This window comes from Charadrius vociferus, unplaced genomic scaffold (assembly GCF_000708025.1).
Source record: "Charadrius vociferus isolate BGI_N301 unplaced genomic scaffold, ASM70802v2 scaffold1503, whole genome shotgun sequence".
Lineage (NCBI taxonomy): Eukaryota > Metazoa > Chordata > Aves > Charadriiformes > Charadriidae > Charadrius > Charadrius vociferus.
The window spans coordinates 64,372-89,797 of record NW_009647591.1 but is presented as its reverse complement, the minus strand read 5'-3'; the positions used below and the strand labels follow the sequence as shown (position 1 = coordinate 89,797).

Genomic DNA, 25,426 nt, shown 5'->3' with positions numbered 1-25,426 from the left:
AATCGGAGTATTGCTTTTAATCAAACTGGCTTTCCTCCCCTGCTGCATTTTCTGGACTGATGTGAAACTGTTGGCCGTGTATTTTGAAATATGTACTATATTTCTGGTACACCCGTCTTACCAAATATCCCAGCTTCCAGCCTTTAAGATGTTTCGTTAGGGATTATATCAGCAGTTGGACTAGATGACCATTGTAGGTCCGCTTCCAGCTGAACTATTTGGTTCTATTTTTCTCTTTTTTTTATAGAGACGTGTCCCTTATTCATGTCAGATTATAGAGACGGCAGTCTTGAACACTGGGAGGTGCTCAGGTGGTGTGATGTCTCACCCAGTCCCACCACTGCAGAGTGGCCAAGTGTAAGGACCTGTCACAAGCATCGCTCTGGCCTTATTGTTTTGCCTTTCTACCCGCCTCTCTTAATCTCTGGAAGTGGAAAAATAGGAGGAATTGGGTGTAATAACACAAAAATGAAGGCATGCCTGGGGTTGCTGGGCAGAGAAGGAAGTGTTCCCGTATGGCTGCTCATCTTAGCTGCCAGAACATCCACGTGGGTGAGGATCAGGCTCGCAGATGGTTTTGTTGAGTGAGGGCAGAAATCAAAATCTCTGCAATTCTCTCCCATCTTCCTGTGATGTTTGTTATGCATCTTTTTTTGAAATAACGATGGCCCCGCTTGACAGTGCTGGAAATGCCTAGTGTTTTAATTAAAAACTCAGGGTTTGAGGGGTCCATAACTCACTGTGTTCATTTGGAGAAGGCTGAAACTTGGCAGATACTGAACCAATTTCAGGATCCAGTCTGCAGGCTCTACATCTAACAGCGGCGGCAGGAGATGATATTTCCTAGCAGTAAGATACAGCGCTCTGTTTCCTTCGATTAGCGTTACGTGTTTGGAAACTTCACTGCTGGTGACAGTGAAATATCTGCCAAGTGGCTGCTTTGTCTTTTCAGAGTCCAGAGATTTTGTGTTTGTTTTAAGGGTCTCAGCCACAGACCAGAGTGATTAGTGAATGCATTGATTTAAAGCCAACAGAGTTTGGAAAAGTATGATAAAGAAGAGTTTCTATTTGATTCGTTCTCTATCATATTATCAGTATTGCTTTTTAAATATTTTTTTTGGCCAAATCAGGAGATCTGTGATTTCTTCAAAATTAGCTTATCCTTTCCAAAGGGAACAGCATTGTTGCATTTGACTGGTAAAATGCAGCAGCTTGGGAAGCACATCAGGAGGAATGAAAACAAGGTGATCCACGGCCTTCCAGTTCCAGGCTTGAAACTCACTGATAAGGGCGCTCAGTGGCAGGGGAGGGCTGAGACTGGGGGTCAGGTTTGGGGTAACCTGTCTCCTTTTGGATGACTGAGGGTGGTGGTGAGAGATATCTCGGCGTGAGAGTTTATTTTGATTCATCTATGACTCCAGACACTTTATTTTAAGGAAATAATGCCGGGCATGCAGACTAACCCTGTGTATGCTTTGCTTTCAGATGGTCCTACCACGACTTTTTCAATAGGTATCGTGTTCTTATGAAAAAGAGAGACCTTTCTAAGAACGACAAGAAGCAGATCTGTCAGACCCTGTTGGAAGACCTCATTAAGGTGAGCTGGGACCAAATCTTTGGCAATGATTTTTATAGCACAGAAGCTCGTGGCTTTGATATGATCTGAATTGCTCTCCTTGCTCCTACTTCACCTCCTGCTCGTGCAGGTGCTTATTCAGTCTAGGCAGTCTGGGGCTTTTCCCAAAATGAGATAGTCTAGCAAGGAGGTGGTGAGAGCAAGTGTGACATGGGATCTCTTCATTGCCGTCAAGCTGAACGTACCATTTCAGTGCTGGTGAAATCGAGAGTTTATCACCGACTGTACATAAACAACTGGCCATCTCCCAAAAACTCATCCCTCCAACCCCTCCTGTATTTTGGCTAACGATAGCTGGAGTGAGTTTTAGAGGTCCAACTTTGGACACTGTGTACAACATCATGAATCTTAGTCAAAGTCGGTTCTGTCACCCCATCATTACACATCTCTGCATAAATGAGTAAGAGAAAAATGCAATAATTGCCTTATCTTGACATGTGGGAGACTTCTATTGGCCCCTACTACGTAGAAAAAGCATCCCGCAGTGTGGGACTTTTTTCTCCTTAAGCAAATAAGAAGTCTTTGCCACCTCTCCTCACCAAAACCTTTCTACTCAGACTCGTGTGTGTTATTTTTAAATCGCAAATGCGCACACAAAGGTTTCTTCTTGTTGTCTTGCTGTTGAGCCAGCCCAGAGTGTGCACAGCATCTTAGCAATGTTTTAATTTTTGATCCTTGTTTTCCTTGCGGGATTTTGAGGAATTTACTCAATTGGCTTCTCCTCTGCAAAAGCCTTTCTCCTTATGCACCGTTTATCTTGGCTGCAGCGCCGTTTGCGGCGCGTGTATGACTTCGCATATGTAAGCATTATTCAAGACATAAATCTTTTCTTGAAGCCCTCTGGCTTAATTGCTCTATTTAACCTTTTTAAAAAAAAAACAAAACCCACACCAAAAAAACCCCCAACCCAACCCAACACCCCACCCCACCCCCCCAAACTAAAAAAACATTCAAAATTTGTGTAAATATATGGAACTTAAGACTGAACTGTAGTGCTGCCTTCCTCAATGGGTATATAGAAGCTCAAGTAGCTTGAAATCTAATATCTTCATCACCTAATTAATAAGAGATGTGAGCTGAGCTGATAAATTTGATTCGAAGTGGGTTTTTTAATCTGTATCTACTGAGCAACATAGACTGAAAGAAAATAAAAATGTTTGCCTTAATTAAATTTAGTTTCCTTTATGCTTTTGAAAAGGATCCAGACAAGTTCCAGTTTGGACGTACCAAGATCTTTTTCCGTGCAGGCCAGGTGGCATATCTGGAGAAACTGCGAGCAGATAAGTTCAGAGCTGCCACGATCATGATTCAGAAGACGGTGCGGGGCTGGCTGCAGAGGGTCAAGTACCAAAGGCTGAGACAAGCTGCAATCGTCGTCCAACGCTACACGCGTGGGCACCTGGCGCGGAGGTGGGTCCTTGGAAGCACTCTGAGGAAGGGCTAGCTGGGAGGTCAAGCGGAACACTGCTTCTGGGCACTTGTATTATCAATCTGTTCCATCTTGTAGACCTTAAACTTGGGGGTTTCACAGGAGAAACACTGAAAATGCTCTGCGTGGTGTGTTGTCTTTCAGCCTTGTGAAGACAAGACCCATATTGTGCGTGTAGGTACCGCTGTGGTGAAAGTTTCTGTGCTGATGTCAGGACTTGTTCCCGGCCCCTCTCCCCACCTGTATTTGGGGGCAAAAGATCAAAACTCTTTGCCTCCAACTGATTTCGTATCTATATTGATTTAATTTCTAGGTTCTGGGCCAGGGCTATAGCATAGGCAGCTGGGCTGTAATCAGATGACTACAGCACTCTGGATATTTAGGTGAAAGTATTTCACAGAACTAATATTTTTCTGGGACTACTTCTGGCAGAGGGCGTTTGGATCGGCCAGTGAGCACTTTGCTAGTTGTTACGCAGTCTTCTTCTGCAGGGGCCGGGTTTGTGCCTCCTTGGTATCCAAGGGGAGTTCTCAGAATTGATTTACTGTAGCCTTAGTAATGAGAAAAATCACTCCAAACCACTGGCAGTGGGGCTATTTACAGTACAGGATAATAGAGCTCAACGTTTAACTCCCGGTGTGCAGGAACCTCAGGCTTCCTCGCGTCGGTAGCTCGCTGGGGTTTCTGTAGATAACGCTGCACTGGAGAGCAGGCTGCTGGCAGCAGAACTGGGGTGGGTGTGAGGAAGCAGTAAAGCGATGTTATAGCATCCCAACGTACAGGTCACCTTGCATCTCGTGTCCCTTATTCATGTCAAACGTTGCCACTGTCCTGCATCTAGCCAACCTGGCTTCAGGCACAGATAGGAACAAGGAGTCGGTTTGGGTCCTTTCAGCTTTGTTTCCCTTCTTGTTTTCTGCTTAGAGAAGCTGTGGCGTGATAGTTATGTTGTTTGGTTTGGAGCAGCAATGTTCTCCTTGGCTCCAAGTTAGCATCTGCCCATCAGAAGGGCTGCTGCCTAATCTGCAGCCCAATTATAACTCCACTTGTACTTGGGCAACTTGAGATGCTGCCTGTGTGCTACAAGGCTCCTGCATGGTCACTTCACTCCTAATTGCTGGATGAGTGTTGATTTCTATCAATTATTGGAGCAACAGAAGGTGAAAAACTTCCGTGTTCCTTCCAAGGATTTCCTCTAAATCATTCTGTGTTTTGGAAGAACATCAGAGATAACTGAGTTTGTGGTACTACGTGCGCTTGTGAAAGGGATTGGCATCATGCAGAATCCAGGGATGAGAAGGTCTCAAATGAGCGCAGATTTTTCTTGTCCTCAGAGGTCCATGTACTTCTCTTGGCTCATGGCTGCAGGTCTCTCCCAGCAGTCTTGCAGCTGACTTGGAGACAAGGCAAACACGTCCTAAGCAGTAAGAGGAAGATTAAGAAAGAGGGAGAGTCAATGATTAACTTTTAGCCTCTCTGGTGGGCTCTCCATGCGCACCTACAGACTTGGATTCTATATCTGACTGTACGTCAGCCAACCGTCCCTCTGAGGAGGGGAGGAGGGATGTCAAAGTGATGGGGTGTGAGCTAAAAGAGGGGCTGAAAGCAGCAGAAACCACCTGCTGCAGTGTTTCTTCAACAGGATTTTCCAGTTCAGCTCTTCATGCTGGTTTCCCAGGGATGGATGTCATCTGAATAACTCCTTTCTCCTCTCTTTGGAAACGGACCATCCCTTGTCCTCTTTAATAAGCTTTGGTTCAGTAGGTCCTAATGAGAAACCATTGGCCTTGACGAAGAGAATATATAAGCCAATCCGATATGGCTCTTTTAGTTTGGTTATGCTTTTCACAAAATAAAGAAGTGGATCCACTATCTATATAATGCTTCATGCTGAGAGCAATAAATGAATCGTAAATTCAGCAAAACAAGCTGATTATCAAATTAAATGGAGGTTTTATGGGCATTTATTAACCTGTGTAACAACAAATTGAACATTAATTCGGTTGGAGAACGGGAGCAACGTGGCACGGAGGTGACCACATCCCTTGTTATTTACTCTCTGTGAATTGCTCGGGGCTCTGCTCACAAATGTTGCCAAACCAGTGCGCACCGGTTTAAATGTCAAATCAATTTGCTGCCGTTTTCACCGGGGTAGGTACCCCGTGCGACGCTTGCTTTTTATAGTTAGGGAAGTGATGGAGCCAACCTGGGCGTTGATTGGCTCAACTACATAAGGCAGTGAGTTCAAACCAAGGAAAAAAGCTGGAAAATATTTGTTTTTCGTGCTGTTTAGGAATAATGAGGTGTGTTGATTTCTGCTTCCAGTGCTTCTGGGTGCCATGGACGCTGTCCGATTGCATACATGTTCCCATTATTCTAAGAGAGACATGTTATCAGCTGCTCTTTTCTTAACCCTACTGCTGGGATGGTCTTTCTTGAATGCCATCAAGCTACTTTTGGACAAAAGGTTTTTCTCTCTGTCCAGTTTAAAACTTATTATGGCAAAAAGAAGGGGAGTTTAGTTTCACTGCTAACCTTTTTCCTGTGTTTTGCAGGCTTGCCGAGCACCTGAGGAGGACGAGAGCTGCCATCATCTTCCAGAAGCAGTACCGAATGCTGCAGATCCTCCGAGCTTTCCAGAGGGTCCGCAACGCAACCATCACCATTCAGGCTTTTGCTCGGGGCATGTTTGTCAGGAGGATTTATCACAAGGTATGACTCTATGGAGTGTCTTTGCATTAGAAAAGAGTAGAAAGAGCCTTTATATTTACCTCCGCTGGCATAGCACGGCGATGTATTTATTGCGGCCGGTTTGATGTTTTGTGAAGCCGACTGCCTCTGGTGTTTCTGGAGAGCACACGTTGACGACGAGTGTTGCCATTTAAAGCTGTGCAAGCAAAAATGATTTTGGCAGCAGCACCTCAGCGGAGCAGCTAAATGAAGTTAGTCATTCAGATGCCGGGAGGCGTTGTGGAAATCTGGAAATGTCATTTGATCTAACCCATACTCTGCCAACCCTCCCTGGCAAACTGAATTTGTGTCTAAGCAGTGCTGCAGGTGCTGTTTGCAGTACGGCAGGAAGATTGGTGGGGTCTGTCGTGGAAGGCATCGAGTCGTTTATTGATGTAAATCCCTCCTTAATTAGTTCTGTCCATTAGCTTTCTGAGTTAAACCAGGAGCTGAAAGCAAGGAGGTAAAGGTTTGACGACAGCAAGTGATACAATGAGATATCGTCTGTCAGGAAACTGAGAACAGCTTTGGGGAATCTTCTGTCCACTCCTCAGATCCAGCCTGACTTTGGTGGTCACCTAAATTTATGCCTAATTGTTATCACCGGGGTTATTCGAAGAAGTCAGAAGCGTGATGAGTCAGAAGGGGAGAGCCTGCTCCTGGACGTGATGGAGGTTATCCGGATACCTGGTGACCCACCAGTGAGATCAGGGATGTCCTCCAAAACAGAGCAACTGGATGCTGGGGATCAGGAATTCGTGCTGCAGCTGCTTTTTCAGCATCTATTTTTTAAATCGGAAGCTGCTGCAAGGGAGTCAGCTGGTCCAGCATTTAAACTCTCCGAGATTTAAGCCAACCCAAAATCTTAAGAGGGTGTAGAAGCTGGCTGAAGGTCAGGCCTCATCTTTAATCTCTGGAGCACCTGGATATAGGTGTTGGATATAGTTGTCAGTTCAAGTGTGTGCTCAGCAACAGATGCAGAGGTGCAGGTGATGCTCCGTGGGGTCAGGGCATGACTAGCGCCCACCAAGACTTTGCTGTAAGGCTGGAAAAGGTCCCCAAGGCAATGCAGTAGGGTTTCTTCTAGCTCTTCGGGTGCCTCCAGCTTTCTCTGTCTGTAAGAGCGCCAAGGCTGGAGATGTACAAAGCTCATTTCAGACAGAGTGACTCCTACTGCATCCTAAATTCGCCCAATCCCTTTATTCTGAATTAAAATTTGCAAGCGTAAAGAAAGCCTTTTGTAAGAGACGCTGATACAGTACCGTTTCTGATACAACTTACCTTAAAATTTGCAAGCGTAAAGAAAGCCTTAGGGTGAAACAAAAGACTTATAAGAGACGCTGATACGGTACCGTTTCTGATACAACTTATCCCAAACTAATAACAGCAAAGTGTCTCGTAATCTTTAAGTTCTCCTGGTGTTTCTTTCCTTATAATACTGCGGCATAGATCAATGTAAGAAAGTTATTAATGACATGCTGGTTCTCTCTAATATGTCAACTCTCAGTTTTAGAGGAAGGAATTGAACTGCCACCTACTGAAAATGCTGCTGTAAATTTAGGGGGAGAAATCCAATGCAAAAGCGCCAGAAGTTTCACAAAACCAGCCAGAAGGTTCTAGAAATTGAATCGTGCAAGAGAACTGGCTGCCGACCGTAGTGGAAGGACTCCGGGGTTTTATTTGAAGGTTATCCATATGATAAGAAATCCCACCAGGAAAGCATTTTGTCTGCACTATAAATTATCGTCATGCAGGGGTGGAACACAGGAGAAAACAACTAAAATCCTGTTCTGGTGTGAGTTATACCTGATGCTGAAGGGACAGTGCGTTTACTGCTAAGCGTTGGTGTGTCTGTTAGTGGCTATTTATTCTTCTAGCTATGGATCTTGTAGATCTGTGTATTATTTGAGGTGGTCCTTGAAATCTCACTTGAGCCCAGATGTCCCCTGTCCCCATCGAGTCCTCTACTCACCAGCCAGGCTCGTATCCCCTCTGAAATGGCCAAGCAGCTCTTGGCTCTTTTTGGAGAGCAGCGTATCTCCGAAGAGAGGGCTGGATGTGTCCTACCTGCGTCGGTTGAGCGCAGTGACTGGAGAAACCCCCAGGAGGCGAAGGGGTTGAAGTACCTACCAGGACACTCCTGCTTGGAGGAAAAGTCCTTTTGAAGGCAGATGGGGGAATGGTGGGTGCCATGTTGCAGCCAGACCAGGTCTCCTGCTACATTTACAGGTGACTTTTCTCCCTTGATTGTCCTGTTTCTGCCCATGTTTTATAGATCCTCATGGAGCACAAAGCCACCATCCTCCAGAAGTATGCCCGTGGTTGGCTGGCCCGCACTCGCTTCCGCCAAGTCAGGGGTGCCACCATCGTCCTGCAGTGCTACTACCGGCGCATGAAGGCCAGGCAGCAGCTGAAGGTGCTGAAGATCGAGGCCCGCTCAGCGCAACACCTGAAGAAGCTCAACATTGGCATGGAGAACAAGGTGGTCCAGCTCCAAAGGAAGATTGATGAGCAGGTACGTCCTGAGATGTGCTGGGACAAGTGTGGTACTTGGAAGGAAATCCTGGGAAGGATTTTGTCTTCCCGTGATGACTGAGAAGGCTGTGGTGGTTGTGGCAGCCTTCTGCTGGCCAGACACTTGTAAGGGTGGGACACCGCCTTGCAGATGCACTTGGATCTTGGGTCTCCACCTCGTTGTCTGGAGACCATGGTCAGTAAGCTGCAAAAGCTGCGTTGTAATTGTTGAGAACTGCCCAGAACAACTCGGAGGAGGATAAAATTGGGCAATTTTGAAAACTTGCTTGAAAACCCAAACCAGCTCCACGCAGGCTCCCTATGTCAAATGGGCTTTGGCCATTACACTTTTGGCTTTGCAAGCAGTGAGGATGCAGAGCCTCTGCCGCAGCTTGTTGTATTGAACCGTACATCTTGTGAGTCACATCACCTGGAAGGTAAAAGGTAAATTGGGTAAATAACTCACTTTGCGAAGTAGTTTGAGCGTGTTCGTGTTACTAGATGCAACGACTGTTCGCAAGTCAGAGCCACGATGAGGGGCGAGATGGCGCGATGCGATAGATGCTTGTGGGGATGGCTTGGGTCTATAACTTGATCACAGAGAGGCCTTCCTCAAATGCCGCTTGTCATTAACGAGCTGCAGAATGATGGTTTGATTACACGCTTAGGAGGAGGGTTTTCCCACCTACCAACCTGAGATTTCACAAGTTACTCTGATAAATACCCTCTGTGTTGCTTCCTAGTGCTATACAAGGACTTCAGGGATGAGTAGAAGAAATGCTGAGTAGGACCCAGTTGTATCTGCTAATATTGATGGAGAAATTCATATCCACCTGTATCCTTAAACAGCCCTTTTACAGGCAGGAGACACGTTCTCTGTAAGTCAGGATATGTACTTACTTGTAGTACCAGTTATTAGTAATTGGCGTTTATCATTGTGTTTGGGATGTTGTCAGGAATCCTTATACATCACACGCGGTTTTCTCGCTGCCTTAAATCTCTCCCGTCCCCGTATGACACGAGAGGTCCTGCCATGAAGATGATGAGAAGTGACTCCAAGGTGGCTCAGATGGTGCAGAGTCAAGACACCCAGGGATTTGTGTTCCTGCTGGCTGCTTTCGTTGCTGTATTAATTGGCTGCAAAGTGTGCAGCGCGGCAGAGTCTGGCTTTTAAACCGGGGTGTTTAATTTTGAGATGTCTGCTTGCATGCTTAGACTTTGCAGACAAACTGTAGCTTAGGAAAGGAAAACCGTAGGCATGAGGTTCTTCACGTATCATATAGGTTCTTTATATATCAGTATATCAGAAACCTATTTGATACGACTGCCCCTCATCTGGAGGGTATTTAGTGGAATGAATTATGAGTCATTTCAGGTCCACATATTTGGGCTGGAATCGTGCAATGAGCATGAACGTCTGTGTTAGGTCGGCTGGGCCAGTGGATTTGGCTGTGGAGCAGCAGTATTAATTATTATTTTTTTTTTAATTCCCTGTCATTTATTGCTACGAAAAGTGTGGGGGTGGAACGAGAAAGAAAAAACAATCTTTGGTCAATGTCTGCTTTCCCGTCCTTGATTATGAAAGTAGGCAGAAAATGGGCTGGAGCTCATCTTGATCTCCTTCGGTCTCTGCGCAGACGGTTTTGAAGGAGATCCTTTGATGCTTTCTGTGTAACTTTTGCAGGAAAGAATTGCTGCTCTGTATTACTGGTGGTAGTCTGTCCGGTGAGCTAATTTTAACCATGGTTTCAGGAGTGACAGGTTTCCCTGGGATGCTTTGGATGTGCTAATGAGAACTCTTCCAGTGGACTTTCTTTTCAGCGCACTGGATTTTTTTCTGGCAGCAGCGCATCGTAGTTGCCCTGAAGTACCTTGATTTCAGTCCTTGCTAATCTATAAACGTGACCTTTTAGAATGCCAATTAACTTTTGAAGAAGAAAAAAAATTTGCGGGTAACCCAGAGAGCTGCAGTTGTATCATTTCGTGGTGGAAAATATTCCTATTTCTGCGTCTTTAGCTCATGCACGAATAGAAAGATGCAGTACTCCATGTGCCTCTGAGGAAGAAAAATAATCTTTCTTTGAAAACATTAAAAACTATTATTTTATGTCAGCCTCAGTTCACACGCTCTGGCATCCATAACTGGGCCTATTGAATTCAGTTACTAAATCAGGTGAGGGATTTTTTGCGCACATGAGAAAGGTTTAAATCTGTTTTGCTGTGAAATACCCACAGTGGACCCCGTTTTTCTATCCACATTGGACAATTCTCCTCTTCTTTTTTTTTTTTTTTAGTTGAGTTTTTTTAAAATGTGTATATTGTAACAGCCTGAGACACTTTTAAGGCTGTTATATGCTCTCGCAGCCAATATTTAGAGTCATGGTGACCTCCCTGCACTGTGTCTGCAAGCGGCAGTATCTCTCTGAGCGTTTATTGTGAATAAAACTAGTTTGGGTAACAGGAGCGATGAAGTTGTCTCTGCCATTGGTGGCAAAATAAACTCTGGATTGGCTCACAGAGCCTGGGTTGAAACTGGGACTGTCACAGCTCGTGTTGTGTGTCGGAGAACAAGCAGAGACCGGGGGAGCCTTTACAGGTGGGGGAAGCAGCAGCGATTTGTGAACCGGAGTGATTATTGGCCGTTCTCTGCAGGCAAAGCTTTTTTCTCCAAACATATCTCTTTGGAAATGGCTTTGGTCACGCAGAAATGTTAATCCCTTCATACCACATGAACGCTGAATGTTGATGTTCACTAATAATTCATTACAAGGGAGGAAAGGAAAAGATGTTAATGGCCCTCGTTAACTTGTTTTTCCATTTGAGATGTGTTAATCGTGTTTTGGAGCGCTGAGACTCCAGCGGGAGAGTGGTGCTTTGGGAGGCAACCTCGAGAGGGGCCAAAAGGGTGATCAGAGTGATGGCAGAAGACATGATCCTATGAGCTTCATTGGGAATCTAAAAGAGACTATAGTCTTAAGTGTGGGTGGGGAGTTCGGTATCCACCAACTCACCATACATTTGTACGGGGGTCTGCCTGGTCTGGAAGACCCTGTGTAGACCTAGAAGATAAAATTCTCTACTTTCATGGGTTGTTTTTTCCTTTTCCAGGCTGTAAAGTTCTTTGAAAACTGTTGTACAGGAGCTAATAGGAGCTGTTGACTCTTACAGAGACACATCATACTTTTTTTGCATTCAGTTTTGTTTTCTTATTTTGGTGAACATCTCGGATCTTACAGAGACACATCATACTTTTTTTTGCATTCAGTTTTGTTTTCTTTCTTATTTTGGAAGAAGTTACATCTCAGGACCTGTGACTTTGTACCTTAACTGCTTATCCTGACCAGTCAAAAATTGTGTATCAGGACTTCCCTAGTCCATTGATTTTTTAAAATGATGCATTTATGTCTTTTAAGACCTTTTATCTTCACCTCAGGCTTCTCTTAACCTCCACATGAACTAAAATCTTCTGGATGGAAGTATCAGTTTCTCCTGAGCTGTGTGACTCTGCTGGTGATTAAAGCTCTGAGAAACAGCAAAAGGCTAAATTGCAGATTACCGGGATGCTTGTCTGGTCTGGACAACAATCTCTTGCTAAATATTTTCCAGCAAGACCAGGAAAGACCAAAACTGGTATTTCTGATTCTCAAGTGAAATATTCACCAAAGTCCCATTTAAGAAAGGAAAGCCCTTTGGGTCTGTTGTGCAGCGAGTGATACAAACCCAAATCTTTAAAGCTATATTGAAAGCTTTCAACAAGGAAACTTTAAAAACCAGATTACATTTTAAGTTTCAAAACAGTTCTTTTGCTCTCGTGGTTATCTGCCTAATGTTAGTGAAGCTACTAAGTTGGCTCTTTACTGAAGCTCATGGTCTGTTGTGAATTCATCGGTGTTTCTGGGGCTGGCTAATAATGGTGGTGTTTTATTCATCACAGTGTAGTCCCCATTGACTTTGATTTGAACCGCAAAAATCAAAGCTTCTGAATTTTCAGGTCTCAAAACTTGGGAGAAAAATCATTGCCAAGTGCTTTAAAAGAGAAAATCTGGGCAAATAAAAAAACTATTGAGCTGGCACATGACTTAAAGCTGGGATTTAGGGAGCCCTTTGTGCTCAAGGCTGCAATTATACTACAGTACGTTGTCACTCCAGGTTCCTGCAGGCATAGGAGTCAGGAATAAAAGGATAAACCACAAACCCAATATTGCAAACTGAAAAAACTGTGAGCCAATTGCGTTAAGCAATGTTGTTTGGAACCTGTAATAAAAGTGTAGATTTTTTTGGTTTGGTTGCCAATGCTATCACATGTTGTTTGCCTTTGCTTCGAGCGTACCATCAATTTAACAAATGCCTGTACAATCGTTACCAAAATATTATTGAGCTTTTGTCACAGTTTTGAAATTGTTTTTCGCTTTATGAGCTTTATTAGCATATGCGTGGAAATATTCGTTATCGGGAGTTTGTTATCCACCGTGCTCAAGGATTTTTGACGGTTGCTTTTGTAGTGCATCAGCGCATGCATTGGTCTTGCTTGTGATCTTATTTTCTTCTTTTTGGGATGTTGGCTGCAGAACAAGGAATACAAACTTCTGAACGAGCAGCTCTCTACGCTCACGTCAGCCCACTCCTCCGAGGTAGAAAAGCTGAAGAAGGAACTGGTGCAATATCAGCAGAGCCACCGGGGTGAAGGCAACCAGCTTGTCAGCTTGCAGGAAGAGATGGAACATCTCCGGCTGGAGCTTGAAAAAGCTCATGGCGAGAGGAAGGTCGTGGAAGACAGCTACGTTAAGGAGAAAGACCTGCTGAGAAAGGTACTTGTATTTGTCACGTCTCATGTTGTGTAGGTGGTCATACTGGTGAAAGCTCACTCTTCACAAGTCTGAAGGGGAAAGGCTTAATTTCTATTCTTTAATTAGGATTGTTTGTTTCTTTTTGTCACTGAATGCCCCTCGAATTTGCCTTTTAACCGGGTCATGGGGCAGCAAGGGCAGGTGGACATCCCTGCAGGAGCATTGACTGCCTCACGTCAGGAGGATGCCCCATCTCAATGCCATTTGCGCTTGCCAACCATGAAGAACCTCCCCAAACCCAGTCCCATCTGAAATCAGGGTGCTTAATAACTGCTTTAGATACATACAGTGGTTCCTCGTGGTGTGTAATGCCGAAATATTGGAAAAGGCGGTTGTAGACGCTGTAAATATTAGGAAGATGGAAGATGTCCTTTCTCAGCCCAGCCTGGTGTGGGTGATGAGGGCTCGGTTTCTGCCACGTGGTCCGTGGCTGTTGCAGCTGGTCGTAGTGGCTGGAGTTCTAAGTACACACAGACTATGACTTGTGTGGGGACCAACTGGTCCCTCCCAAGCAGAGACACTGCTCCAACACCAACTAGGCTGGTTCTTCCAAGCCTTTATAGGGTTTGGAGCTGTAGTGTGGACTAAACTTTTCAATTTTCTTCCCTTCCTTCACGCAAACTCCTAAGCTTTCTGGATCTCTTGAGGTGAAGGTGGCCGAACGCTGCCACCGTTGTACAAGAAAGTTTTCTAGTGGGAGAAAGAGACTTGGGAGTGTAAAGGTTTTTTTGCAAAAAGTAAAAATGCACCTTTTACCCTGAATTTCTTTGCTGGTCGGGTTCATTCTGAATAACCTTCACAGCCACTTTCATAACTTGAGGCGCAAAGGTATGGGTTCAGCTTCCCGCTGCGAATGTTTGTGACTGCTCAGATTAAATCTGTGATCTTTTTTTTCTTCCGCGCTGGCGGTTGAAGTGGTTTCTTTGATCCTGCTATTGGAAAGAACTTAGGGCTTTTCTACTCAAAGCGTTGCGTAGAAAAATCTATTTTCCAGTTGTTAACTCTAGAAAAGTTCTTTTTGTGTGACAACCTGCAGTTGAGTTGCTTTGGGAGGTTAAAAAAAAAAAAGAAAAGTTAGGGATTAACTGTGTCTTAATTATGGTGGAAGAGCACCCAAATGAGGGCTCTTCTTAGGGCACTTTGCTCAGCAGCATTTGCCCTGGGCAACCTCCCCTTGGGGGTGAGCCGTGGGATGGTGGGTTTGGGCAAGTAGCTGTGAGGACTTAATCTGAACATCTAGCAGGGCTGAAATGCATTTTTGGATGCGCTTCTCAAAAGGGTGTTCAGCCTCTACGTGTGTTTGTCTCTTGGCTGGACCGAGAGCTGTTAGAAAAGCAGTTACTCTGCTCTTTGCGCATGTCTTGCACCCACACGGAGATGTGTGGAGTCAGTGATTTTTCTCTTCTCCGGCACCGAATTAGAAGATCCTTGTTGGCACAGGGCTGGGTTCATTAGCTGGCTGCAGCACAGGCTTTTAGAGCCTGAAACGATGCTTTATTTTGAAGGTGATGCAGCTGGGGAAAAACTGCTTCTCTTTGTTCTTGATTGCAAATCCCCTTTGAGCACTCAGAAGAAAGGTTGATTTAATAACCAAAGAAATGCTTTCAAAAAGCATGAAAACAAAGCCCTTGTTGTAGAAGTGCCTACAGCAGAGCAAATACTGTGCACTTTACCGTGACAATAAATGGTTTAATTATAAAATATTTCTACTCAGCAGTGCAGGCTCCCATTTCTGACATTAGCTTTCAACTGCTCCCTTCGATTCCTCGTCAGTGGGAAGACGAAGGCGACCTGTTTCCTTCCTGAAAACGTTCGTTTAGCCAAAAATGGCTTTCCAAGAAGATTTATGATAGACATCTTTTGAGTTTCAAAAGCACGGGAGGAGTGTTGTGGAACTGAATTTAGGTGTGAGAAGCGCTTTTCACCTTTGATAGCAAGGCTGCACCGCGGTTGTGGTGGGATGCACTCGCCCTGGAGATGGTGCCCAAAGTCATCAGGCACTTCTGAGTGAGACTGAGGGGACAGCCTTAATTTTATCAACTTGAACTGAGGCTGCGGGTTCTGAAAATCCATATCAGTTATGATTTTGTTAGTGAAAAAATGTCCTTTAATCTCTTCCTTACAGCTTTTCTTTCCGACTCCTTAATTTTAGAATAGCCCTTCTTTATCCCGTTTTGTGATAAAGTTTAAAACATCCGATCAGCTATTTCTAGAGCTTTTGGTAGCAGTAATCTTCTCAATTTGATGAGCTCAGATGATTCCAAGCCTGGCCAGGAATTTTGTACGGAAAAATCTAAATGCCATCATCTTCTTCTCTTAAGATTAGGGGAGGACCTGGAGTAAAATCTCAGGTGGTTCCAGCGTAATTTTGTTTTCTGAGCAGAAGAGCTCATTATCAGCACCCTTGAAAGAGCACTAATGAAATAATTTCATCTTCCCTGCACTTTTCCCTGATGGGTTAAACGAGTCGAGTTCCTCGCTGTCCCATTCCTCGCTCTTGGGACTCTTCTCCAATTTTTTTTAAGGGTTCTTCCTAACTTGAAGACAGCGGTGCTGATCTAATGGCTGCACGGCTGCTGTGATATTTATTTGAAGTGATGTACGAATGAGGGAGTGCAGTTGGTTTTGGTACAGAATATTAAAATCGCAGCTTAGTCCAGAGCATTTAAAACACCGGTAGTTCTGCATACATTAAATTGTGGTTTTCTTCACTTTCTAGTTGTATCGCCAGACTCCAGCTTTCCTATTTTATATATATATAGAGAGATACAGGAGATTATAGTCTCATGCAGGCAGCTGAAGCAAATTAACGGAGTGGAGAGCGAGGGGTGATGGGGTCTTCCAGTTTCTGTGCACGGGATATGACTGCTTCAGTCATGACTTAGAGTAAAATTTTTTTTTATGCTGTTACCCTCACCGTTAGTATGTATCTGGCGTATGCAGCATTTGATAAAATACCTTGATTTGAGGATGCCTGTGTGGAAGACTGAAGTCGGCGGTAGGGATGCACGCCAGCTGGGCTGCCGATTAATTTTATCTAGTGGTGACAGCAAAATTATTATTCTCAGGCACAGAAAACTTTTCATTACGGTGTGTACAATGCCTGTGTGGAAGACTGAAGTCGGCGCTAGGGATGCACGCCAACTGGGCTGCCGATCAATTTTATCTGGTGGTGACAGCAAAATTATTATTCTCGGGCACAGAAAACTTTCATTACGGTGTGTACGGTGGTGTTTATCTTTGGCATCTTGAGCTCCTTCTGCTGCGGGTAGCTGTTCTCGAAGCCGTGTCTTAGAGGATGCGATGGAGCAGGCGTAGGGAATGACATTACACGGGGACGACGTGTCAGTTTGTTCTCCTACCTGACAGCAGCAGAATCATCCCGCTTAACCGTAGCAGTGTATTTCACTTGATAACGTGATGGTTTTGTGTTTTGAGAGAATGCTGTCGAATGCATCAGAATTCCTCAGGATGAGCAAAATTACAGGGTAGTTTGCTGTCAGCATCGCTCCAGCCTTGTTGTGACAAGTGGCCTTGCTTCCCTTTATTTTTAATAAAGAAGTAGTTAAAAAAAAGAAACCCAAACCAAACTGTTTTGCAGGATTTAGTTTCTGTTTTCATTAATTTTTGCTGGCAATTGTTGGTGTTAATTGCTATATATGCTCCTGTTGTATCACCAAAGGCCCTGGTACACACTGTGCATCGCCGCACAAGAGGTTCTGCAGTAGTGCGAAGCATTAAAGTGACTATAATCTTATTACATGAAGTGGGTAGAATACGTGTGAAATTAAAAAAAAAACGTGTTTTGTATTAGTCTTCCAGTAGAATACGTGTGAAATTAAAAAAAAACCAACCGTGTTTCGTATTAGTCTTCTGTGGTGCTCACATGAACTTTGTCCATCTTAAGTGCTGCATTGCCTGAAACAATCAGCGGATTCTTTTCCCCCCAACGGCAGTCAGTGCTGTGACTTGAAGGTAGCGAGATGTGGAAATCAATCTCTGATGTGATGACCTGATCCCTTGTAGGAGTTTCCCTCCTGCAGATCGTGGTCGCTGTGTCCAGCTGCTCAGTATTTTGGAAGATTCGGCTAAAAACATTAATTTAAGGGAGAAACGCACTTAGGAAAAGCAAAGCGAGTCTCCGTTGTCGCAGACAACGCTTCAGCTCCTGATGTACAAGGGATAACCGGCAAAGCATGAGGGAAAAGATCTTTTAAACAGCAGAGAAAGTCCGAACAAAGCTCCCTGTCTCCGGCCAGGTGAAATGTAATCTCCCTGCAGAGGCTCTGACCTGCAGCAAGCAGTAATTTTTTCTCTTGTTTTGTAGCGCATATCCGACTTGGAAGAAGAAAATGCTCTCCTGAAACAGGAAAAAGAGGAGCTGAACAGCAGGATCCTGTGTCAATCTGAAGGTAAGGAAAAAATGCTTATAGCATCGTAATGCCTCTGCTAAACGAGGAGCTGAACTTATCTCCTCTTAAACTCATTTTTCCTGCGTGCTTTTCCTACCTTGAATAGTGCTGCTCTTTCTGCTCCCCTTTCCTGGTGGGTTTTGTCATTGTTTTTGTTGGGGGGAAAGTTCTGTTCATGCTGTGCTGCTGGTGGATGGCAAGACAGAGGCTGGTTTAATGGGCGAAATGCGGAATAAAGTACCTAAAAGGGCTTTTTAGTTCTGTTACGTCGCAGTATTTACTGCAGGTGATGCGGGAGGCAGCGAGGCTGCTGGGGGAGGTGGTGGAGGGTAGAGAATAGCAGCGTCCCAAGATTGATGAATAAAGGATCCAAGGAACAGCACTGTTAATGATACTGGGCTGTGACAAAGGATTTCTCTAATGTGACAGGAGTCTGTGAGTGTTTTTTTAAAGCAGAGACGTAGATGGTGAGATGTACAGAGAGGAAAGCAATCTGGGCAAATCCCAAACCCCAAAAGAAACTCTCATGTGTGTTTTGAGCTTTTTTTATTTTTTACCATCCTTTTCAGCTTCGATTTTGTTGAAGGATTTACAAAGCATCACGCATCGTTCGGTGGATGTATCTTTCACTGCTCTGTGGTACACACAAAGTACCTCTTGCTCTCAGCCTCATGTAAAATAAAGGAATGAAAATAATGTTAAAAAGAATCTTGCTGTAAATATTTCTTCATCTCTTATGGGATGCTTTTGGGGCATCAAGCTTGAGGAAAGCAAGTGGAGGGGGTTTGTTTGGTGTTGACCCGTTTAAAAGGATACATGGATTATATTTGCCCTGTTTCTCAAAAAAGGAGAGGGGCCAAATTTGCTTCCAAAAGGAAGTTTTTAACAACAAAATAATATTAAGATTATTTATTTGGATATAAAATTCTTTGAACCACCACAACCTTACTATGATAAGTGGTTGGTGATGACATGAGAAAGAGATGCTGCTGTTGATTTGCTCCTGTGCCAAATCTGGTGGTGGGAAGCGGGCAGAGAAGTCATTAAATGCAGCGAGTACCACTTCTTTAACACGAATGTATCGCCACGCCGTGCTGGTCTTTTCTTACGTGGGTTTCTGGCTGGCCCATGGGAGCTGGAGCTGCCACGGTTGCATTAAGCATAATAATAGATCTGATGGTTTGTAGGTGCTGGAGAGTTTTCTTGAACTCAGATGGCAGAGGGCTGTGCTCTCCAGCAGAAGAGCTCAAGCTGTTCCAAATGGCAAGGAGACAGATTTAGATTATAACGGTCTCTAAATATTAGAGAATGCTTCTTTGTGTTTTAAAGGTTCTTGGCAGAGAGCATTTTGTTAATTAATCGTTGTTACTGCACGTATTTACAAGGAGTTCGTTTCAGAGATGAAATTCATAATTTCTTTTTGTTTTTTTCTTATTTTAAAGATGAATTTGCACGAAACACAGTTGAGGAAAATATCCAGATGAAGAAAGAGCTGGAAGAAGAGAGGTCTCGTTATCAGAACCTGGTAAAAGAGTATTCCAGGTTGGAGCAGAGATATGACAACTTGCGCGATGAAATGACTATTATAAAGGTAAGAAAATTGAAATTATCCCTATTCTGTTGTGTCCTGGACATGATGTTTGTGGCTGAATGATGTGGTTCACTCAACCCCAAAACATTTAGTAGGACTGACATTGTCAGGCAGATTGTGCTTGATGTTTCTAAGTCTGAACTTCTACACTGAGGCCAAACTGTATTTGTGCCTTGACAAAAGAGCCTGATCTTTCACGCTTCTCTGTTAACTACGTAGAGATATCTGCGGATCTTGGCAAAAGCTGCTTCATGCTTCTTGTTTTGCTTTTTGTTTCAGTGATGCTCATGTGTAGGTCTTTGGGTTAAAAAAACCCAAAAAACCCAAAAGAAAAAAAAAACGCAACAACATGACTTCAGAATTTCAAAAGCTGAAGTTTTTAGGTTCACCTTTGCTAAAGTGTTAGAAGAACTGTTGAAAATTAGATAGTAAAGTGCTGCTGGATTAGGTGGAAGGTTGAGCGTTTAAAGGGACCCCCAGAGGGTCTGTGAACAGCATAATCTTGAGCTCAGATTTGCATGTTCGCACTTAACAGGCATCTGGTATCACGAAAAGCTTTTAATTCATGCAGAATTTTTAAACTGAGCTTCTGTATCACTTCACATTTTAAAGTATTCCCTTGTGTTAATATGAATATTATGGTAGGGCGTAAGAACTAGAAAATGGAATTCACTGTAAGATGACAGTCAAGCCTTTAGTTAAAAGTAACCTTAATATATAGACATGTATTTGCTGTAAGAAATGATGCTTTGTGAGGAATCCTTCCTTAAATCTGAATGAGTTAATTACCTGCACCTCTCCTTGGCAGCAAACACCGGGACACAGGAGAAACCCGTCCAACCAGAGCAGTTTGGAGTCCGATTCCAATTATCCATCCATATCAACCTCTGAGATAGGAGACACGGAGGATGTAGTGCAGCAAGTGGAGGTACAGTATTTCGGGCAGGCTCGGGGCGGGGAGGAGAGGAGAGCGCCCTGCTCTGCAGGGATGATGGACATGGGTCTTGGAGCACACAGGAGGAACGCAGGTTGGACTATAAGGTGTGACGGCTGAAGCTGATTTCGCGCTACAGAAAGACATGGTTAATTGCATGAGAGGGATTGCGGGGTAGCGGTGCTGTGGCAAGTGCGTACTCCGTTGTGTGGTCAGACTTAAATAGGGCTCTAAAAATAATAAAGTGCTGTGTTTTGGCCACGCCACCTTAAAGACTGAGGAAAATTCATCAAAGCGGTCAGGGTTGTTACATGGAGTTATTCCTAGCACCGATGGCAGTGACTGCATAATGATCCTTCTCTGCACGGGTACCAGAGTTCATCACCTCCTTGTCCCGAGCATCTTCACAGATGCTTTGCTGGCCAGCACAGCCCCCGGTAATCACCAGTCTCTTAATGCAGGAAAGAGCAGCATAAATTACTCCCTGGCAATCAAGAATCACGTGGAAAAGGGAAATGTGTTTTGCTTACGTTTGCTGGAGTAGGTTGCTTTTTAAACTCCGCTTTGGTGACTCGAGAGCACGTGTGGATGATGACTGGTCCTAGAATCTGCCGCCCCACTGGCAGGACCATGTTTTGTCCCACGTACTGTGCCTGCAGAAACCCTCACTTCCCTTTGCTGGCTGCTGCGTTACATTGCTTTAGTATTTCTGAACCTTTCTGAGAGCACGCGCTGAAGTCAAAGTAATCAGAATTGGCCGTGCTCTAATATCAAACATTCCAGGTGAAGCCAGTTAAAAAACAACTAACAAATACTTGGCTAGAAGGGGCTCGGTAGGGTGTTTTTATTGTTCTTAGCTGTGGCCTCGATCAGCCCACTTATCTTTTGGGCTGTGATTTATTACAGTGAGTCAACTGTTAATTGACATTAAAAATAAGTACTTAAATTGGGGGTTTGATCTCTGAAAGTACATGTCTGTCTTTGGGACGCTTCTGTTACCGGCTGTGGCTGGGGTGGGTGCTGCTGTACGGTCAGGGCATATCCGACTCGACTGACGTCTTCTCCTTTTTCCACACCCCTGTTCTTCTCCAGGAGGTTGGGATGGAGAAAGCAGCCATGGACATGACCCTCTTCCTAAAGCTACAGAAGCGAGTACGGGAGCTCGAGCAGGAGAGGAAGAAGCTGCAAACCCAGCTGGAGAAAAAAGAGCAAGAGAGCAAGAAATCCCAGGTAAGAGATGTCTTTTCATTGATACTAATATTTCCTGGCTTTCCTTGATTGCCTGAGGACACGCGTTGTAGGAATTGAGGTTTGAGAGTGACAAGTTCAAGTTAAGAGGCAGCAAATCCAGCTGGGAAATGGAGAGGCACTAAGGACAATTGGACAGAACTGATTTTTTTATTATTATTATTTTATTTTTTCTTATAAAATGGTTATAACAGATTTAGGACAGTATCTTAAGCATCTTGAAAGCAATGCGAGGCAGAATCAATTTTGGAGCATTTTATTCTGCCTGCACTGACCCAGTTTCCTTCTCTTGTGAGAAATCTGAAGCATGGACTGAGATTTGTTAGCGAAGGTCAGGACGAGGAAGGAGAAGGTGAGCATTTGGAGGACGGCAGATGGACGTGACGCTGCAGCCTTACGGACACAGCTACCACCTTTGGGCTGGATCAAACCTAGAGGCGTATCAGTGCTCGGGAGCCATCAAGAGAAGGGCTCCTGGTACCCCGCAGCTCCACATCTTTTTTTTGGTTTGATTTGGGTTATTAAAGTGCTTCTTTGCAGTCCTGGCTTCTCCTCACCCAGCAACGTGTGGTGTGAGCTGATAAGCACTTCGCAGACGTGTCAGTCATTCTTGTGTCCTCAGTTTGGTGTTACAGTCTGTGTGTTGGTTTTTTTTTGTCCCTAGTAATGATCCTATAGGAATATGGCATAAAAAATGGTATAATAAACCACAAATAGCAAGATAGCCGTTAGCAGAAGGCGTTCTTCCTTTTCTCAGTATTGCAGGGCAGGGATATTCCTTCAATATATTCTTTCGTCCTCATGAAAAAAAAAGTCTTCTGACAATTTGGATGGTTTCCTTGGAAGTCATTTAAAAAATATGTATAAATCTAGATTACTGACAGCTCAGCCCTAACTTAAAAGTCGGTCCTGACTTGCAACTGGAATCTGAAAATGCAACTTTCTAGCTGCCGGTGAACTGATGTTTGGCGTTGGGGGCTTTTAACAGCGAATCTCTTGTATATGTTTTATCCTCCGTAACTGAGGCTCTGAGGCTTGTTGAGAGGCCAGAGAGGGGGCGACGATGCATGCCATGAAGCAGCAGTGCTGTGCGCATGGTGTCGTGAAGCAGTAAAGGTGCTCTTACATGAACTGCAGAGCAAACGCCATCACTCTTGGTTTCGTAATTGAAATTTCTGGGGCTTCTGTTGCTTTGTTTGGGAATTATTTTGTTACTCTCCAGCGTGAGATCTATGTATCTTTTGGCAAACGCAATAAGAGACTCCACAAAATCATCACCAGTAATTATTTGCTTGCTTCACCAGACATTCTTACTGATCACCTCATTCAATTTGCAGGCAACACTTGAGAAGAGAAACTTTCCCCACCCTCTCATCCTTGCTACGGAGGCAGATTAAAAACCCAGTTTCCAACTCCTGTGTTGGAAGATTGTTCCCATAATGACTGTCACTGAAAGCTGCAGTGAGCCACAGTTGTCAAGATATTAATGAGAGATTAAACCACTTTTTCTTGAAGTGTCCCCTGCTCCACTATGTGTTGCTGGAACTCTGATGGCCATTAATAACGTTATTATGTTTGAGCTGGCCGGCAGCGATGCAGCAGGGCTGGCTGTTGATGGAGACGTGCCCTAGCCATCCTCTGCCATGTGCTGCTTCCTCTCGCTGCTTTTAAATATAAATTTTTCTCTTTAATCCATACAGGTAATTGAAATGAAGACCGAAGTGACTTTGGACCATGAAGATTTTGCATACAACAGTTTGAAGGTGAGTGAGAAGCTCCTGCTTAGTGCTGTAACCTATTGCATGGCTGCAACGGCCCAAACAAATTGTCTGAACGTGGCAATAACCCAAAATCTTCTGTAATCAGTTCTGACTATTAGAGATAGCAGTTTGAAATCTGTAGCTCTCCATCAGCGCCTGGGATGGGCTCATAGATGTTTTTCTCTGATGCAACATCTGTTCTGCTCTGATCTACCTGTTGGAGTCATCCACAGTGGTAACAAGCCCACTTATGGTGAAGGATGCTTTTTCCACTCCGTATATTCCCACTCTGACTTTCTTGGATTTCCTTTGATGTGACACTGCAGGTCTCAGCAGTTTGCTCTGCAGTATCAGTGATACTTATCACTTGGAAAAAGTCCCTCCCCAGCTCTCCTGGAGCCCCTTTAGGCACTGGAAGGGGCTCTGAGGTCTCTCCTTTTTGGCCTTCTCTTCTCCAGGCTGAACCCCCCCAACTCTCCCAGCCTGTCCTCCCAGCAGAGGTTCTCCAGCCCTCCCAGCATCTCCGTGCCCTCCTCTGGCCCCGCTCCAACAGCTCCGTGTCCTTCTGCTGGTGGGACCCCCCGAGCTGGAGGCAGCACTGCAGGGGGGTCTCCCCAGAGCAGAGTAGAGGGGCAGAATCCCCCCCTCGCCCTGCTGGCCACGCTGCTGATGCAGCCCAGGATCCAGTTGGCCTTCTGGGCTGTTATTGCACATTGAATGTAAATATAAGTATATACATTTTAAAATGATACATACAAACATCAGTTTGGGTAAATATAATAAATATGGTTATTGCTGAAGAGTGGGGTTTGTTTGGGGGTTAGGGATGTTTCTGGGTCTCGTTCATTACTTTGTGACCTGAGTCTTCTCTGCCTTCTGCTCACTTCTGGGTCCCAATCAAGATCTTGTTGACATGCACAGCTCCTTCAGTGGGACAATACAAGGTGTAGGTGTTAGTGGATGGCCATACGGGCTTGGGTTTTGTAGCCAGCACATGGTCTGCTGCTTCATACCTGTCTGCTGTCATCCAGCTTTGTGTCTCGGTGGTGGTGTCCTGTGGCAGGGATTTGCTTTTGGGATTAGCTTTTGGTGGGGAGCCTTTTTTTTTTAGTGAAGATTTTGGTGGAGGGAAGCGAGTGAGGCACAGTCCTTCCTTAGAGAGACTCATTTGGACAGGAATTGGTTGTTTCTTTTTGTAGTGCTGCTAAGAAATCTGAGAAACTTGGGCTAAAGCTGATATATTTACAGCAGGCATAAATTATCTGTCCTTTGTAATGGATAAATAGAGTTTTCAGTAGATGCTGTCCCAGCCAGGTGTTTCGTTAACCGCAGTGCAGGAGGGATGTGAAACTCCTCACTTACTCTCCTGGGGAAGATTCAGGTGGGAGATGGTGTCCTTGAGTCACGCCTGTACAACAAAAAAGTTGCCCAGTGAAAAATGTATTTTCTGACTTGCTTTTTCAGGCTGGGAAAGTGGGAGTGAAAGCGCCAAGGAGTCCTTGCCCTGTCTCTGTGTTCCTAGCAGGAGCACAACGCGTAATTTAATTTCTCATTCTTCGCGTAGCTGGGATGTTTGTTTCATCCCTTAGACGTGGAAGCTCATCATGAAATGAGCTCCTAGAGGATTTTATTTTCTCTTCCTAATCAGTACCAGAAATAGAAGAGAGGGCAAATTCCTGCCACGGCAGTGCTAACCTCTGATTTACACAGGCTCGTACTTCACCCAGCACAGCTATCTAAGCCCCTTCCTAAAGAGTGAGGCTATTTCCGTCACCGTTAGCGCTTGGGTACCCCTTTTACACCTCCATAAATGCTGTCCATGTTGGGATAAGCGTAAGTTCAAGTCAAGGATGTTCTGACTGTGTAACTTGTGAAATAAATCAGCGCTATTGCACTATGCAGAAGAAAGAGCATTTCTCACGGCGCAAATAGAAATCTCCCTTTCCGCGTGCAAAGCATTTTATTTGAGCTTCTCTTCTGCCGTCACTGATGCAAAAAGGGTGTATGGGAGGGGGACAATAGACATCTTGCCTGTGTCTATGGATATTTTAGTATTGCTCCACAAAATGCACCAAGAAAGGAGCAGGGAGTGAATTTAAGTGTAAACTCTGACAGGAGTGCAGGGCACGGGCTCTTGGGGCGGGGTTGTTGGTTATCGCTTTCTTCCCTGTTTTTCCTGGCTTCGTTTCTAACTGGAGCTCAGCTTGATACGACCAGTTCCTGGAGTTAAGAGTGTGGCTGACCCATTAAAAAAATATGTAATCAAGGAGGAGGAAGGGAAGGCAAAAGAGGGAGGAGGAAGGGAAGGAAAAAAAGAGGAGGAGG

The 25,426-nt window shown here is 44.6% G+C and overlaps 1 protein-coding gene across 1 annotated transcript in view; it reads left to right on the top strand.

Annotated features, from left to right (window-relative positions):
* MYO5B (myosin VB) overlaps positions 1 to 25,426 on the top strand; it is a gene marked incomplete at its 5' end in the record, with an annotated part of 120,823 nt that overhangs the window by 69,066 nt on the left and 26,331 nt on the right. Inside the window, 10 exons of the mRNA XM_009880985.1 lie at positions 1,486 to 1,597; positions 2,835 to 3,046; positions 5,621 to 5,777; positions 8,071 to 8,310; positions 12,878 to 13,117; positions 17,484 to 17,568; positions 19,011 to 19,159; positions 19,968 to 20,087; positions 21,186 to 21,323; positions 23,042 to 23,104. Of these exons, the coding sequence (XP_009879287.1) occupies positions 1,486 to 1,597; positions 2,835 to 3,046; positions 5,621 to 5,777; positions 8,071 to 8,310; positions 12,878 to 13,117; positions 17,484 to 17,568; positions 19,011 to 19,159; positions 19,968 to 20,087; positions 21,186 to 21,323; positions 23,042 to 23,104 (1,516 nt within the window). The remainder of the gene's footprint in view (positions 1 to 1,485; positions 1,598 to 2,834; positions 3,047 to 5,620; positions 5,778 to 8,070; positions 8,311 to 12,877; positions 13,118 to 17,483; positions 17,569 to 19,010; positions 19,160 to 19,967; positions 20,088 to 21,185; positions 21,324 to 23,041; positions 23,105 to 25,426) is intronic.